The following is a 15,495-nucleotide window of genomic DNA, read 5'->3' as shown; positions in this document are numbered from 1 at the left end:
GCTCACTCTATATTTATTTTTGATTACAAATATTTGCACTGTAAAAAACAAAAGAAATAGTATATTTCAATTCACCTAATACAAGTGCTGTAGTGCAATCTCTTTATCATGAAAGTTGAATTTACAAATGTAGAATTATGTACAAAAAATAACTGCATTCAGAAATAAAACAATGTAAAACTTTAGAACCTACAAGTCCACTCAGTCCTATTTCAGCCAATCGCTCAGACCAACAAGTTCGGTTACAATTTGCAGAAGATAATGCTGCCCACGTCTTGTTTACAATGTCACCTGAAAGTGAGAACAGGTGTTCGCATGGCACTGTTGTAGCCGGCATCGCAAGATATTTACGTGCCAGATGCGCTAAAGATTCATATGTCGCTTCATGCTTCAACCACCATTCTAGAACACATGCGTCTAGGCTGATGATGGTTTCTGCTCAATAACGATCCAAAGCAGAGTGGACCGATGCATGCTCATTTTCATCATCTTAGTCAGATGCCACCAGCAGAAGGTTCATTTTTTTGGTGGTTTGGGTTCTGTAGTTTCCGCATCAGAGTGTTACTCTTTTAAGACATCTGAAAGCATGCTCCACACCTCATCCCTCTCAGATTTTTGGAAGGTACTTCAGATTCCTAAACCTTGGGTCGAGTGCTATATATCTCCTTAGAAATCTCACATTGGTACCTTCTTTGTGTTTTGTCAAATCTGCTGTGAAAGTGTTCTTAAAACAAACATGCGCTGGGTCATCATCCGAGATTGCTATAACATTAAATATATGGCAGAATGTGGGTAAAACAGAATAGGAGACATACATTTCTTCCCCAAGGAGTTCAGTCAGAAATTTAATTAACGCATTATTTTTTTAACGAGCATCATAAGCATGGAAGCATGTCCTCTGGAATGGTGGCCAAAACATGAAGGGGTATATGAATGTTTAGCATATTTGGCATGTAAATATCTTTCAGTGCTGGCTACAAAAGTGCCATGCGAATGCCTGTTCTCACTTTCAGGTGACATTGTAAATAAGAAGCGGGCAGCATTATGTCCTGCAAATTGTAACCAAACTTGTTGGTCTGAGCGATTGGCTGAAGTAGGACAGAGTGGACCTGTAGGCGCTAAAGTTTTACATTGTTTTGTTTTTGAGTAAAGTTATGTAACAAAAAAAAAATCTACGTTTGTAAGTTACATTTTCATGGTAAAGAGACTGAACTACAGTGCTTGTATGAGGTGAATTGACAAATACTATTTCTTTTATCATTTTTACAGTGCAAATATTTGTAATAAAAATAATATAAAGTAAGTTCTGTACACTTTGTATTCCTTGTTGTAACAGAAATCAATGTATTTGAAAATGTAGAAAAACCATCCACAAATATTTAATAAATTTCCATTGGTATTCTATTGTTTAACAGTGCGATTAATCACTATTAGTTTTTTTAATCGCAGTTAATATTTTGTAGTTAATCGCATGAGTTAACTGCGATTAATTGACAGCCCTACTGCACATACAAATTTTTCATAATAGACCTAAGTGTCTGAGGTGTAAAATGGAATATTAAGGCTTACATATTATGGATTTTTCATGTGTGGTTTTTTCCATTTTGTGTTACAGTTAACTGTATGCCCGTAGATTTCCAGAATTCCACAGTGCCCAAGCCTGACCCACCTCCATCTCAAAATAAACCAGCAACTTTCAGATCTTCCAACCGAGAGGACACTGTACAGTCTACCTTCTATCCTCAGAAAAGCTTCCCTGACAAGGGTCCAATTAATGGAACTGAGCAGACTCAGAAAACAGTCACCCCGGCTTATAATCGCTTTACAACGAAGCCTTACACAAGTGCTGCCAGGCCATTTGAGCGAAAGTTTGAAAGTCCTAAATTCAACCACAATCTCCTGCCAAATGAAACTCAGCATAAACCAGAGTTGCCCTCAAAGGCTCCAAATTCTCCTCAACCAATTTTAAAAGCGCACAGCTCATTGCAGCCTTCGGAGTTTGACAGTGGAATGGATACATTCTCCATACTGGCAGACAAGCCTAAATATCAACCAAATAACATTAATGCTGTGCCTAAAGCCATTCCTGTAAGGTAAGATTTTTTTTTAAATGTTTTTAAAGAATGGAGTTGCTCATGAAATTGCAGGTTTTTTTAGGCAGTGTTCAGTCCTGGATGAATTGCTGTTAGTTTGCCCAGACTCTGTAATCAAAAACCAGGATGCATCTCCTGGGACTAACACTGGAGACTGATCAGAGAATTGGGGGGGAAGTGCGTGGCAATGGCTTTTGGGGAGACGTGGGTGTCCTGTCTCCCTGTATCCTACTTTTTAATAGTGAAGTTGTGTCCAGCATGGTTCTTATTGTACGTCTTTTAGTAAAAAGTAACAAGTCTTGCTCTAAACAACCCTTTTCCAGAAGTTGGAATTACTAAATTATTATTGTCACAGCTTAACACTACACATTCAGTGTGAGTGGTCTTGTATGTGCTGAGGAGGCTATATTATTATTTCAGGTAAATTTTTAAAAACACTCTTTTGAAAAGAGAGCAGTCATTTCAACAATGGTGTTGTACTTGCTTTGAGACCAAACAATATAACTGTTTAAGAGGAAGATGCAATTACCCATACTCAAATTACGAAGCTACCATAAAACTGAAAATCCACTCATCTATAAGGGACATACTTCTAGCTAACTTGAGCATTTCCTCAATTTGTTTATTTTAAAATAGGGTGTTTGTTTGTAAAATCTTTGCAAAATATGTTGTCTCATTTGCCATGTGTTATGTGACCATAATGTATGATTCAAATTTGAAATAGTTTTTACTGTTTTTTAAAATTCAGTAATGTAACATAAGAACGAGCAGTTTGTGCTAAAGCAGCTGGGGCGGGGGGGTTATGCCATGAGAAGCTGAGCTGATCCTGAGTTGTTAAATTATTGGTCTTTTACCAAAAGAGATGAGTACTTCTGCAATTGACATAAAACCAACTTAAGTACAATAAACCTCCTGATAAAATGTGAGGGTTTTTTCCAGTCCTCTGCAGCATTCATTTCACAGCCTGGAAAATGGTAGGATTCTAAGTGGTATTTATTGATGCTATAGAAGTTAAGGCTGACAAATTGTCCTTAAAGATAAGTGAAAGAAAAGTCTCAGTGAGGTTCATATAAGAATTATCAACACAATAATCAATACAGCTGCTTTGTGTTTTTATATGATACTAAACTCATGACAAACTAGGTGCTGGAACAACAGAATTCTAGTAAATTTTAGTACTCTTATGCTGAGCTCTGTAGTTGGGGAGACTATCCCAAAACAACTCTAAAAACTGAGAATTCTAAAACCTAACTAGTTCCGAGTGGTCCAAAATCTGTCGTTAACAGATGCTGTGGGTAAATTTCCAAGTTAATTCTTTCATTACAGCAGAAATGCATCTCCATTTACCCTTTCTCTCAAAAGATAAGCAAAAATTACACTAGTCTATTTGGCTTATTTCTTAGTTGAGACTGATTACACTTTAAAAGGGCTAGCCTGCCTAATGTAACTGTTGCATTGGTAAATTAATTCAAAATACAGAGTGTGCTACTGATTTTGGGGGAGGTATATAAAACTGCTATGCTTAATCTATCTATCTCACATTTAGTCCTTCAGCACTAGAGGATGAGGAGGAGGAGGATGGACACACTGTAGTAGCCACAGCAAGAGGTGTTTTTAACAGCAATGGTGGCGTTTTAAGCTCCATAGAGACAGGAGTTAGTATAATTATACCACAAGGAGCCATTCCAGAGGGAATAGAGCAAGAAATCTATTTCAAGGTCTGCAGAGATAATAGTATCCTCCCACCTTTAGACAAAGAGAAAGGTAAGAGTTGTCTTTGTATCTTAATATATTATCTGTTGCTATTCATTATCTAAGCACTGACTGCAAAACATTGGAGGACATGGTCTCTGCCCCAAGAAGTTCACAAACTAGAAGTACAGAGGAAGTAGTATTCTTTTCAATTATATTTTCTGGTGGGAGAATAATTCAGGGTGTCTCAATTTTGACTATAATTTTTAATATCTAAGTCTATGTTGACATGCACAAATTAAACTTTAATATACTTTGAAAATAATTTTTTAAATGGACTTTCATTGCTTCATTATCTCTATAGTCAGTGAATGGGTATATTCTGGTCTGCCAGGTTAATGTTTCCTCACATGATATAGTACTGAAAGCATTATGTAATTTATCTTTTTAAAAATTTAGAGACGTGTTAGCGAAATACATTGAGAAAATTTACCTCAAATGCTGGAAGTTTCAAAGAGCTGCTAACAGCCACATTTTTTCTTTCCTTTTTTGCATTATAAAAATAGGTGTGAGGTAGAAAATACTAAAGCAAATGAGATTATTTTTTTGTCTTGATTTTCAGACAAGCCAGATGAGGCAATCACTGAATGACTATTGCTGTTTCCTAAAACACACACTTTTTACTGTGTATTAAAGTGGCAAGTAGTACAGCATATAACCTAGGAATCTTTTTTTTTTTTTTTTTTTTTTTAATTGTAGTCTGTTTCTTTTATCAATAGCCACCCCGGAACCTAGGCAAATGGAAACTAGTAGTCCTTTAAACATATACGTGTCTCATTTATGTAAGTTAAGGAGAAGTTTTTCTCTCCTTCAGGACTTCGATTTCTGGAATTTACAATGAAGACACTATTGGTACTTTGCGACACAAGATTCAAAGCAACCCTAGATCTATCATCTGAATATGGGTTGTTTAGTTGAGGAGCATGTTCTCAATGCCATCTTGAGCGGCTAACTGCAAAAATAAAACTTTGAATTCCTTGTTCCATACCTTCTGACTGTTATGAGAGGGCTGGGCTCTTAAGCAACTATTTGCCAGCCCAGCTATTACTTTTAACAAGAGTCTTTTGGGGTTCCCTTGTAAACACTAAGATGGTTGACATCCTAGCAGGTAAACCACCTCTAGCAGTAGTATGAGCAAAACTGTAGTGTTGGCAAGGCACTGAGAGGTTCACATGTTTGCATGTATAGCAGCACATGTTTGGAATTACAGGTCAGAAAAATTCTAATGTAGTCAAATAATCTGGCCTGTCTGGCCCTGTGCCTTTCATTTTGTAATATGATTCGGTCCAGTTGAAATTCACTGGAGTATGGTTATAGGAAAGGCAACCAGAAACAACCTTGCTGAGTAGCTCTGTTTTATTTGCAAGGCTGAATTTTCATAGGTTTTATAAATTAATTTCTTCATATTTTGCTCTTGTTTGTGTATCGAAAAAATATTGAATGTATTTCAAGGAGAACAGGTTTCTACTGGTAACCTTTTATTTTTGTTTCTCTTTAACTGTAGGTGAAACACTGCTTAGCCCGTTGGTAATGTGTGGGCCCCATGGACTAAAATTCCTGAAGCCAGTGGAGCTGCGCTTACCACATTGTGCGTCTATGACCCCTGATGGTTGGTCTTTTGCTCTAAAATCCTCCGACTCCTCGTCGGGTATGCTGTCCTCCCTCTGTCCTTTTGGGGCTTTTGGGTGCTATCGTGTAATTTAAGATCCCTTGGCTAAAGGTGACCGTGTGTAATATATAATAACTCAATCATTGTATTTGTGTCAAACTCTCCATTTCACTTTCATTACTCATGGTGCAAATTCATGGCTAAAATCGTGGTTGACAAACCAAAATGGTAAAGAAATACAGTATTATATTATCTACTTTATCCGTGGTCCGTTAAATATCATCACACTTTCCGCTTTTTCTTCTTTGAGGACTGTTACAGCTGCAAACACTTTAAAATTGTAAATTTGCACTTAAATAAATTGGGGGAAATGATTAGGTACTGCTAATGGGCTTTTATACCACAAATTCATGCCTTCTGCTTAATTGGCCATATAGTAATTTGGGAAATTGTAAATGTTAACCTCTACATTTATAAATCATGACTTATTACATGTTAACTGTTTTCATGTTTGCAAGTTGATGCTTACAATCAGACCATTTAAGGAAACTACAGTGTTTGTCTGTGAAAGCATTTTACAGTTCATTCTAATATGGCTGTATTTTCCACATGACTTTTCTTGCTTGCTTCCACCTGTTTCTTCACCAACCTCCTTTTTCAACCCAGAATTGTAGAGAGAGGCTTTTCATAGTTGAGGTTGTAACCAGGTTTCAGTTTTGTATGCCTGTTCTTTTTTCCTCTATGCTCACTACCATTTTTACCCCCTTACTTGGAACAGAGAAAACATTGTTGGCTGAAATTCTGGGTGATCAGTATTAGGCTGAAGTAGAATTTTTATGTAAGTTTTCAAGCAATTTCATGAAATGTCTGAAGTTACAGCAATTTAAAAATTAATATCTGTACATTTAAAGAAAGTCAAGGTTTTATTCAGCTACTTTCTAACATTACAATGGAAAGATTTACACCCCTAATGTGTACATATAATCTGTATATAATATTTAAACACAATACTTATGTATACAGTATTGAAAACAAAATGTATTGTCATTAATGTATCTATACCTGTCAACAGTGCGTTGACACTGAAAGATTAGAGCATCAGTTTTGATGATGGGCATCTGATTTAGAGAAATCAACATTTGGATGGTTTTTATGCTATTATATGCATGTGTTCCATACATCAACTTAACTGTATGTACATATTTGAAATGTTAAAACATTAATACTTAAGTGGCGGGGACCCAAAAAACACCATCATAACTACATAAAATTTTTAAAAAGTACTTATATTTTGTAACTGAAAAATCTATTCATGAATTTACTTGAAATGAAAGGAGAAACTCTAGTCCTCCCAAATAATAATCAAAACTGCTTTAAGACCCATCTTTTTCCTCTCCCAAATTAGCCTCTGTGTGTGTGTGTGTGTGTGAGAGAGAGAGAGATAAAGCATATACAAGTACTAACACTTTCTGTATTGGAGTTATAACACAACATTTTATTCTGTTTAACTGAAATGGGATGTATCAGTAATCTTACTTTTTGAGACAATTTCAGAATTAGGCAATTCTGTCTTCTGATATGTAAGTAGACCATACTGTGTCTTAAATAAATATTTGTTTTCTCATTTTAAATTAGCTGGTTACAGGACTCTGATTTTTCAGGTGCCTTTATAGAGGTGGTTTGCAACACTATGGTGCTTTTTCTAGTCAATCTTTTGCTTGATCTCAGCTTTTTCTAAGTTGTTTCCATGTCCTGTTCTTTAAATGAACATTTAATTACATATACTGACCTATTCTCTGCCAAACTTAAGTCAGAAATACTTTTATATTATCCCTAAAACATCTGAAATTCTTGGTTAATCTCATTTTAACTTTTGAGTGGAGAGAATTTAAATTGCATCTTAACTAACAGTACATTCATTTTCCTTTTATATTACACTTGTTGCACTGTATTAGTTTGATATTGTACGGTCATTACTTCAAAGGATTTAAATGTGCAAATCGTGGGAAAGTAGTTGTATCTTCAATTTGTGGAGTAACAGTTATAGGTTGTTTTGGTTAGAATCTAATCTGCACTATAGGTGTATGTTTTAAAATGTTTCAGATTGCCTCATCTGTGAGATTAAAACCTACTCTTATTACAATCTAATTTTGACCTTTTGCAAATGTATTCAGGTATTAAAAAGACTCAGGTTTCCATATTGAATGGAATTAATGTATTTACAGAACTGAAAATCCTCCAGCAGCTAAAGTTCTATTTGAGAACAGTTTTAAATAATTAGCATTTGTTGGCTGCAATCAATTGATTTGTTTTTAAATTCTCTACATACATGTGACAACCCTAGGCCATTTTTTACTTTTCCCAGCCTCCACATTACGTGTTGGTGTCATTTCAGCAAATTGTGTAATTCATATTTGTTTTCATGGGTTTCTCCAGAAAACTGTGGAATTTACATTTGTCTCCTTTAGCACAAAGGTTTGAGATGCTGTATTATGTAAATGAGGTCTCCAAATCTTAAGACAGATGTATTTTTTGGCCCATTTTACTGAAATTTTATAGTGACATTTATCCTGTAGGCTTTGAGATAAACATAGTAATGTTCTTTAATCTACCACTGAAATGGTGGAATGAGGACACTATATTTTGGATTAGCAACATCTTGCAATGGTTTATTGAGTGGGGAACTTCTCCAGTTGAAACTACAAGGGGCAATAAGTATAGACTGGAATTTATCTTCTGAGTTCTGTCAAATGACAACCAAGAATAATCCCTCTGTTTTTAAAGAAAGTGTCACAGGAGCTTTAATGACCAAAAGTGGAACACATATCAGTTTTAAATCTTATCTAATGTAAATATCAGCAAATTACTATCTCATTAGAACATCAGTGCTTTAGCAAAGTTTCTCCCGAAGATTAGTAGTTCTTCTTTGAGTTGCTGCAGACATGTATACCATTTAGATGTGCACGTGCCCAGCACACACAAGCTGTAGAAATTCGCCTAGTCATACCCATAGGGGTGGCGCTGCCCTGACCCCTCTCACTTCCTTCTCATTGCCTGAGACTGGAGTTGGAGCACCCAGTTTCTTCACACTGCCCTCCCCCCCCCGGTCTTTGAGAACTTCTTGTAAACAGTTTAGTTAGTTGTTTATTAGCAATACTTTAGATTAGTTTGGAAATTCAGCAGTAGTTTTTCCAGTGGAATGCCTACACCAGGATTTAAACATTGCCTTTTATGTGGAGGGGAAATTCTGAATAGTGATACCCACACATGGTGTTTGCTCGGCCTGGGAGAGGGGCACATTAAGGCTAGGGGCTCCATCTGTAAGTCCTTCAAGAAAAGGACCCAGACGGCAAGGGACTTGAGACTCAAGCAGTACCTGATGGAGCAAGCCATGAGGCCTAAATCAGCACAGGAGATGGTACCAGTATGCTGACGTTCCTCGGCAGGACTCTGAGGTGGCCTCTAGCAGGAAGACATTCTGTTCCTCTTTCTCAGGTCCTCCAAAAAAACCACCTATGTCTGGACTTCCACATCCTACCACAACAGCCCGAGTGTGTCAGAAGTTATAAGGCCATATGGCCACATGTACCTACATAGTGCAGCATGTGAGGCTTGTTTATTGTCCAAGTTACCATTCACTAGACATTCTGGTGTGAGTACCTCTGGAAATACCAAATGCTCTGCAGTGGTAGACAATTCAGGACAATGTGTCTCAAGGGGTTCCCTTTGTCAGTGCCATGTCTCCAGAATGTTAGTCACTGGTGCCTCCTCCATAAGTTAGGGAGTGCATCTGGGATCATTAATAATTCAGGGATTGTGGTTGGAACAGGAAGCGTCCTGTAATATCAATGTGCTGGAGCTGCAGGCAATGTACAATGTGTGGCGGGCCTTTTGGCATCACATTCAGGAAACAGCAGTGCACAATACTCATGGACAATATCACAGTGATGTACTATGTCAGCAAGCAGGGAGGAGCCCATTCCAGTCAACTTTGTCATGAAGCAATAACATTCTGGCACTTCTGCATCAAAGAAAAAAATATGCTAGGAGTGGCTCACTTATCAGGCTCTCAGAATCAGCTGGCCGATCACCTTAGCAGAATCTTCTCGAACAACCACTAGTGGGTACTGAAGAACAGTGTGCTGAGGGCCCTTTTTCAAGAATGCCAGGATGCCTCACAAACCTATTTCATCTGAATTGGGGTCCGAACTACTGTGTGCCTTCCCCCATCCCTCTTATCCCTCAGGTTATCCTCAAATTGGACCATGCCAAGCTGATCATGATTTTAGCATGACCGAGAATTCTCCAATCTCCATATGCTATCAGTTTGACCTCACAAGTCTCTCCATTTTTGCCGTGACCTGTTGATTCAACATCATGGCCAGACAGTCTACACCTTACTGCGTGACTTTGCGTGGCTAGATAAGGAAGACATGTGGTGTTCAGAAGCAGTTAGAGAAGTTCTGCTTAGTAGTAGAAAATCATCTACGAGGGCCACCTACCTACTTGTCTGAGAGGAAGCAGTTTTCAATTTGGGTGATCTCTAAGGGAATTCATCTGTCAGCCCAGATTCAGAACATTTTCGACAATTTATTGTAGTTGAAATCTTCGGGCCTGGTCTTTGCTCCTTGAAAGTTCATTTGGCTGCAATTTCAGCTTTCCACGGTCCTATTCGGGGAAAGTCAGTATTTTCAAGTCCTATGGCAGGGAGGTTTCTGAAAGGCATTGTCTGTCTCTTTCCACCAGTGAGGAAAATGGTGCCATTGTGGAACCTTAATATGGTGCTGACTGCACTAATGGGTTCACCATTAGAGCTACTCATTGGCTCTGCTCTCCCAGAAGTCTACCTTCCTGGCAGCTATCACATCCACTGGACAAATCAGTAAATTACAAGTCTTAATGGCTCATTCCCTGCACACCCAGCCCTGCAAAGACAAGGTAATTTTAAGACCACACCCAGAATTTCTGTCAAGAGAGAGATGTTTTACCTAAATCAGGTTATAGGAATCCTCAGGGTACAACCTGGAACTGTGGGACCATGGTGCCTCCTAAACTCTCCTGCCTTGGGTGTCTCCCACAAAGCTGTGACTGTGACAAGCACCAACACCCCTCCAGGCATTATGATCACTCAGCCATTGCCTTTTGTAGCCCAAAACCCACCTATATTGCATGAATGCTCCCTGAGCCACTCAGAGAGAGGCAACAGTCAATCTCCCCAGCCCACCACACTGCTCAAGGCTCCCTTGGGCAATGAAAAGATCATTAATAAATTTGCCACTTCTTCGTAGAAAAGTGGACATGCACCAGCCTTTGTAATCTGAGCTGAGATTCCACAAGCACTTCAACCTAAAACATACATAAAATATAAAACAGATTTATTAACTACAGAAAGACTTACTATTTTAAGTGATAAGTAGCAGGCATAGAGATCAAAGTTGATTACCTAATAAATAAAAATAAATTCACAGTCTAAATTCTAACTTTAACAGACTAAGCAAGATTTGAATCAAACAGACTCTCACCCCACTGTCTGTTACAGGCATTTTACAGTTCTTAATACTCAGACTGAACTCCTTTCCAGTTTGGGACCAATCTCCTGATCTCAGTCTTTGTCTTCTGGACAATCTTCCAGGTATTAAGATTGGTGGGGAGAGGGAGGCGAGAGGCCAAGTGATGATGATACTTGTCTCTCTCTTTATACCTTCTTCCAGCTGCTAGAAAGATGCTTCCTGTGATGTTGGGGCCAGGCAGTCTCCATTGCCTATGTGCACTCTCTGAGAAGCCTCTGGAAAAGTGGATTTTTTTTGATCAGACATCAACACTTGTCTGGCCCTCCTTTGTTGCAGCTGAAAGGCTAGCTGTGGGAGTTTCCCAATCTCACAACATATTTCAGGAGCACATACAGCAATACTTCACATACAATGATAGTACATAGAATCCAAAAGAATATTAGTGTTCAACAGATCAAGACTTTTTAAAAATGATCCCTCATAAGGCATGTATTGCACCAAACATATCAATCATATCACAGTGGTGAATATGGGGGCTCGAGGATGCTACTTCGAGGTACAGAGTGTCACACTTACTTACCTGTATTTTTTTTCCACATATCATATTTGGGTGTAGAAGAACGTCTTTGAGGTGAGGAAGGTATTTGGCATTTTATTCGGAAAGGATAAACCATTTCGTTCATTACCTCGTCTGTTCGTATCTTACATTGAGTGGATGAAAGGACAATTGGTTTCAGCTCAAACCATTTCTAAATGAATATCTATATTACTACGACTTTTGGAGTGGCTTAGATTATGTCCCCAAAGTAATTATACACTCATTCACCAAGAGCTTAATAAATCAACAGCATTTTTAGAGATGTTTCCATAGTGTATATCTACAGTGCTGCAATGTGGTCTCCAGCGCACACCTTTGTTAGATATTATGCTGTCACCACAGCATCAAGGACTGATGCAAACTTTTGGGAAGGCAGTTCTGCAGTCACTGTTTAAATAGACTCTGAGCTCCACCTCCTCATTAAACAGCTTGAGTCACCTGTGTGGCATACATGTCTGCTGATATTTGAAGAAGAAAAGATGGTTACTTACCTGTATTGTAACTGTTCTTCGAGATTTGGATGCAGACATGTATTCCACAACCTACCCTCTGTCCCCTCTGCAGCAGAGTCTCCAGCCTAAGCTTTGATGTGAAGGAACTGAACGGGATTGGGGCAGCACCACCCAAATATAGTCAGGGGAGGGACAAAGCAAAGGGCACAAGCACCATCCGTACTGATACTGCCAGGCATATTTCTCTGGCTTTGGTGCACTGGGCATGTGAACAGCTGAGTGGAATACATGTCTGCATCCACACCTCGAAGAACAGTTATGACACAGGTAAGTAACCATCTTTTGTCAGTTATACTGCACTACTGGTATACTGTGTTCAGATAAAAAAAAATTATTACTCATAATACAAAATTAAATTCCCGCTACTTCATAGTGAGTAGAACAACTTATCTTGAGTTTTGACTCATCTTTGTTAAGATTATGAAACAGATTCTTGAAGGATTAGTCAATGTAGCTTAGTAAAATGTCCTAATTTTCTGTTTTTTAATACAGAAGTCCTGTGAGTATCCAATATAGATTAGTTTTGATCATTTGAAAGGAAAGCACTATGTTGGTGCTGCTTCAGAGCAAATCTGTTTTGTATGTACAACAGTCCCTGAGTACCACCAAGTCCCTCTTGAATTACCACAACAACAAGAAGTTTACTAAATTAAAACTGTACTATCCTATTTTTCTCAATAAAATACAAACTATACTTTTTATTGCAAAATATGCTGATTCTGAATTAAAAGGTACTATCCAAAAACATGGTTCTTTCAAGATGTACACTGTTTGACATTGGATTCTAAACACCAACATTGTGTTTTCCTCCCACAGGTGACCCCAAAACCTGGCAGAACAAGTCTCTTCCTGGAGATCCAAACTATCTTGTTGGAGCAAACTGTGTCTCAGTCCTAATTGACCACTTCTAATCTAAATTAGCTGTCTGAGTAAATAATGTGAAACTGAGATGGACCTTACATATAAACTGAATGACTCTATCAAGTATTAACGGAACTTAGTGTTTAAGCATCTTGCTTTTACTAACAATGGTTAGCAAGTACACTCTTGAACCATGGTCAGAATACATGCCGCAAACGGGAAGTGTACTGTGGAAACAAGGTGGGGTTCTTCTGGGTTCTGAATGTTGGGTTTGGGTTTTTTAATGAACATAGCTAATGTTTCATTGTTAAAACTTTAAAGTACCAATGAAGTACCAATGGAATATATACAGAAAAATTGAATTTGGTTCATAGTCCACTGGTTGAACTACAGAATTTGGCTTTTGGTTGTTTTTTTTTTTAAACTTGGGGGTGGGAGGTTTTTTTTGTTTGTTTGTTTTTACTTTTATGTTAAAATACACAATACTATATTTCCATCTCTGGTTTTTAGATGGCTCTTTTGGTGTACATGTCCCATAAAGTAGCTGTAAACTTTTGACTAGCACAACTTAGATGTTTTCCTCTACTGTGAGGCTTATAAAAGCATGTCTACTTACTGTACATGAAAACATTGTTAATTTTCTTTGTCATGGGAAAGATAGAGAGCATGTGAGATGACTATGGTTCAGTTGCCTCTGTGGATTTGTAAATTAACCAACACATTACTACAGACATATTAACCAGCAGGGATGCCTTACCCTCATGTTTTTAATAGTCTTAGTTCTCATAGTTCTCTGTATTACTAAGTTTGTATGGCTTTTGTGCTTAACTAGTTAATATATCATGAAACAGATTGACAAAGTGACTTATTGTGAACTTGCTGGTTTAGAGAACAAGTATTGTTTGTGTTGACCAACCAGAAGAGAAGCAGAAGAAAATGATGGTATGTTTTCTGCTATGCATTTGAAAATTTATAGATGTTATAGAATGCCTGTATATAAAGCGTGCATACCACTTTTGTTCTTGGTTTGTAAATTAACTTTTATAAGCTTTACCTTTTTATATATAAATATATATAAAAACAAAACAAAGTTTCTTAAGGATATCTTTGTATTCTCATACCTTTTGAGCCTTGAACTTTGACATCTGCAGCAATAAAGCAGCATTTCTACAATATACAAACAAGGACATTTTTTAAAAAATGCACAATGTTGTTACCTTTTTAAGTGCTGCATTTTAAGAATATAACTCGGAATTCTCTAGTTTGATTAAAATCTTGAAAAATCTCCCTACTGTAATTTGTGATAAGGATGCTATACTATGTGCCCTGAAATGTATTTTTTTACTAATAGACAATTTATTATGGCACATCAGCACTACTACTGTTTAGATAATATACCACTGCATTCTGTTAATCAGTTATTAGCTATTCAGGTGTGGCTGATTTTTTCTTTGCAGTTATTAAAATTACACATTTCTAAATATACAGAATAAAATTGTTTTTAAAATAATAAATGATATTTTCAGTATCTTATTGTTTCCAAAATGCATTTATGTGCACACTTCCAAATCCGTTCAGCTTCTGTTTTAAGGACCAGATTCTGCTGTCCTTACTCATGCTCAGTAGAACTTTATTTTGGGAGACTCCCACTGAAAACAACCATCAGCTCTGGCTGCAAGGTCAAGAGTGAATAGAGATGACCAAACATCTTGCTGTCCATAAGACAAGTCTTAAAGATGGAAAAAATTTGTTTATAAATACCCCAACACATAGCTGAAATATTAGTCATGCAATATGCTGTGATGAGAACATTGCCTTTTGTCATGGATGAGGACTGACAATTCCAAGAGGCTGAAGCCCTGTCAGGTCATATGTGTGAAAGTGTGTTTTACATGGACAACCTTTGGACCATTATAGAGTGATTCCTCGTGTCAACTCCATCACTCCAAGGGTTTGGAGAACTTGTAGATACATTTTGGCCCGCTATAAATAATGACAAAGTTCTCAATGTGCAAATATTGACAAATATGCAAATGAAGTTCTCTGAGTGCTGAATATGATACCTGCCACATTGAATATAAATGAGGCTCAGGGACAAAAATGTTCTAGTAGTCTTAAAAAGATGGAAAACCTGGGTATTTTAGACAGCATGGGAATGTGGGCAGTAACAGTTGTTCTGTAAGGCTGCAATATAGAGGCAATAGCTTAGTCACTAAGCTTGTTATCTCTGTTACTATCAATAATTGTATCTTCATAGAGATACAGTGCAGAGAATAATCTAGCTAATGTTTAAACAGAAGCCTGTGGGCTATGAAGATTAAAATTACAATCTTTTAGTTCATGCTGGAAGGGAACACACCTGGGGTACAGTTTTTGCAATATATCCCAAGCACTACGGTGGAGTACTTAGTCTTTTCTGCAGTTCTCACAGCAAAGTAACTACCCTACGTTGTTCTATATTCGTACAGAACAGCCCCATTATTCTGATGAGGTTATTCCAGAAGTGTAAATAAAAGCTAACAGTCAAGGGCCATATCAGGTCTACCAATTTAAAAACTGC

General features: G+C 37.5%; 1 protein-coding gene across 9 annotated transcripts in view; it reads left to right on the top strand.

Annotated features, from left to right (window-relative positions):
* Positions 1–14,418, top strand: part of TJP1 (tight junction protein 1) — a gene marked incomplete at its 5' end in the record, with an annotated part of 307,681 nt that extends 293,263 nt beyond the window's left edge. For 5 of the 9 annotated variants that reach the window (XM_084642443.1, XM_084642450.1, XM_084642447.1 and 2 more), the window contains 4 exons: positions 1,616–2,093; positions 3,640–3,857; positions 5,350–5,493; positions 12,891–14,418. In XM_084642443.1, coding sequence (XP_084498569.1) covers positions 1,616–2,093; positions 3,640–3,857; positions 5,350–5,493; positions 12,891–12,985 — 935 coding nt within the window. In that variant the 3' untranslated portion in view covers positions 12,986–14,418. Of the gene's footprint in view, positions 1–1,615; positions 2,094–3,639; positions 3,858–5,349; positions 5,566–12,890 lie in introns of all 9 variants that reach the window. The other 4 variants (XM_084642446.1, XM_084642451.1, XM_084642444.1 and 1 more) reach the window with 3 other exon arrangements.
* Positions 14,419–15,495: the final 1,077 nt, after the last annotated feature.

Source organism: Lepidochelys olivacea (assembly GCF_965140295.1).
Source record: "Lepidochelys olivacea isolate rLepOli2 genome assembly, chromosome: 10".
In the NCBI taxonomy this organism is placed as follows: Eukaryota; Metazoa; Chordata; order Testudines; family Cheloniidae; genus Lepidochelys; species Lepidochelys olivacea.
The sequence above is the reverse complement of the archived record's forward strand: the minus strand, read 5'-3'. Positions and strand labels throughout refer to the sequence as shown.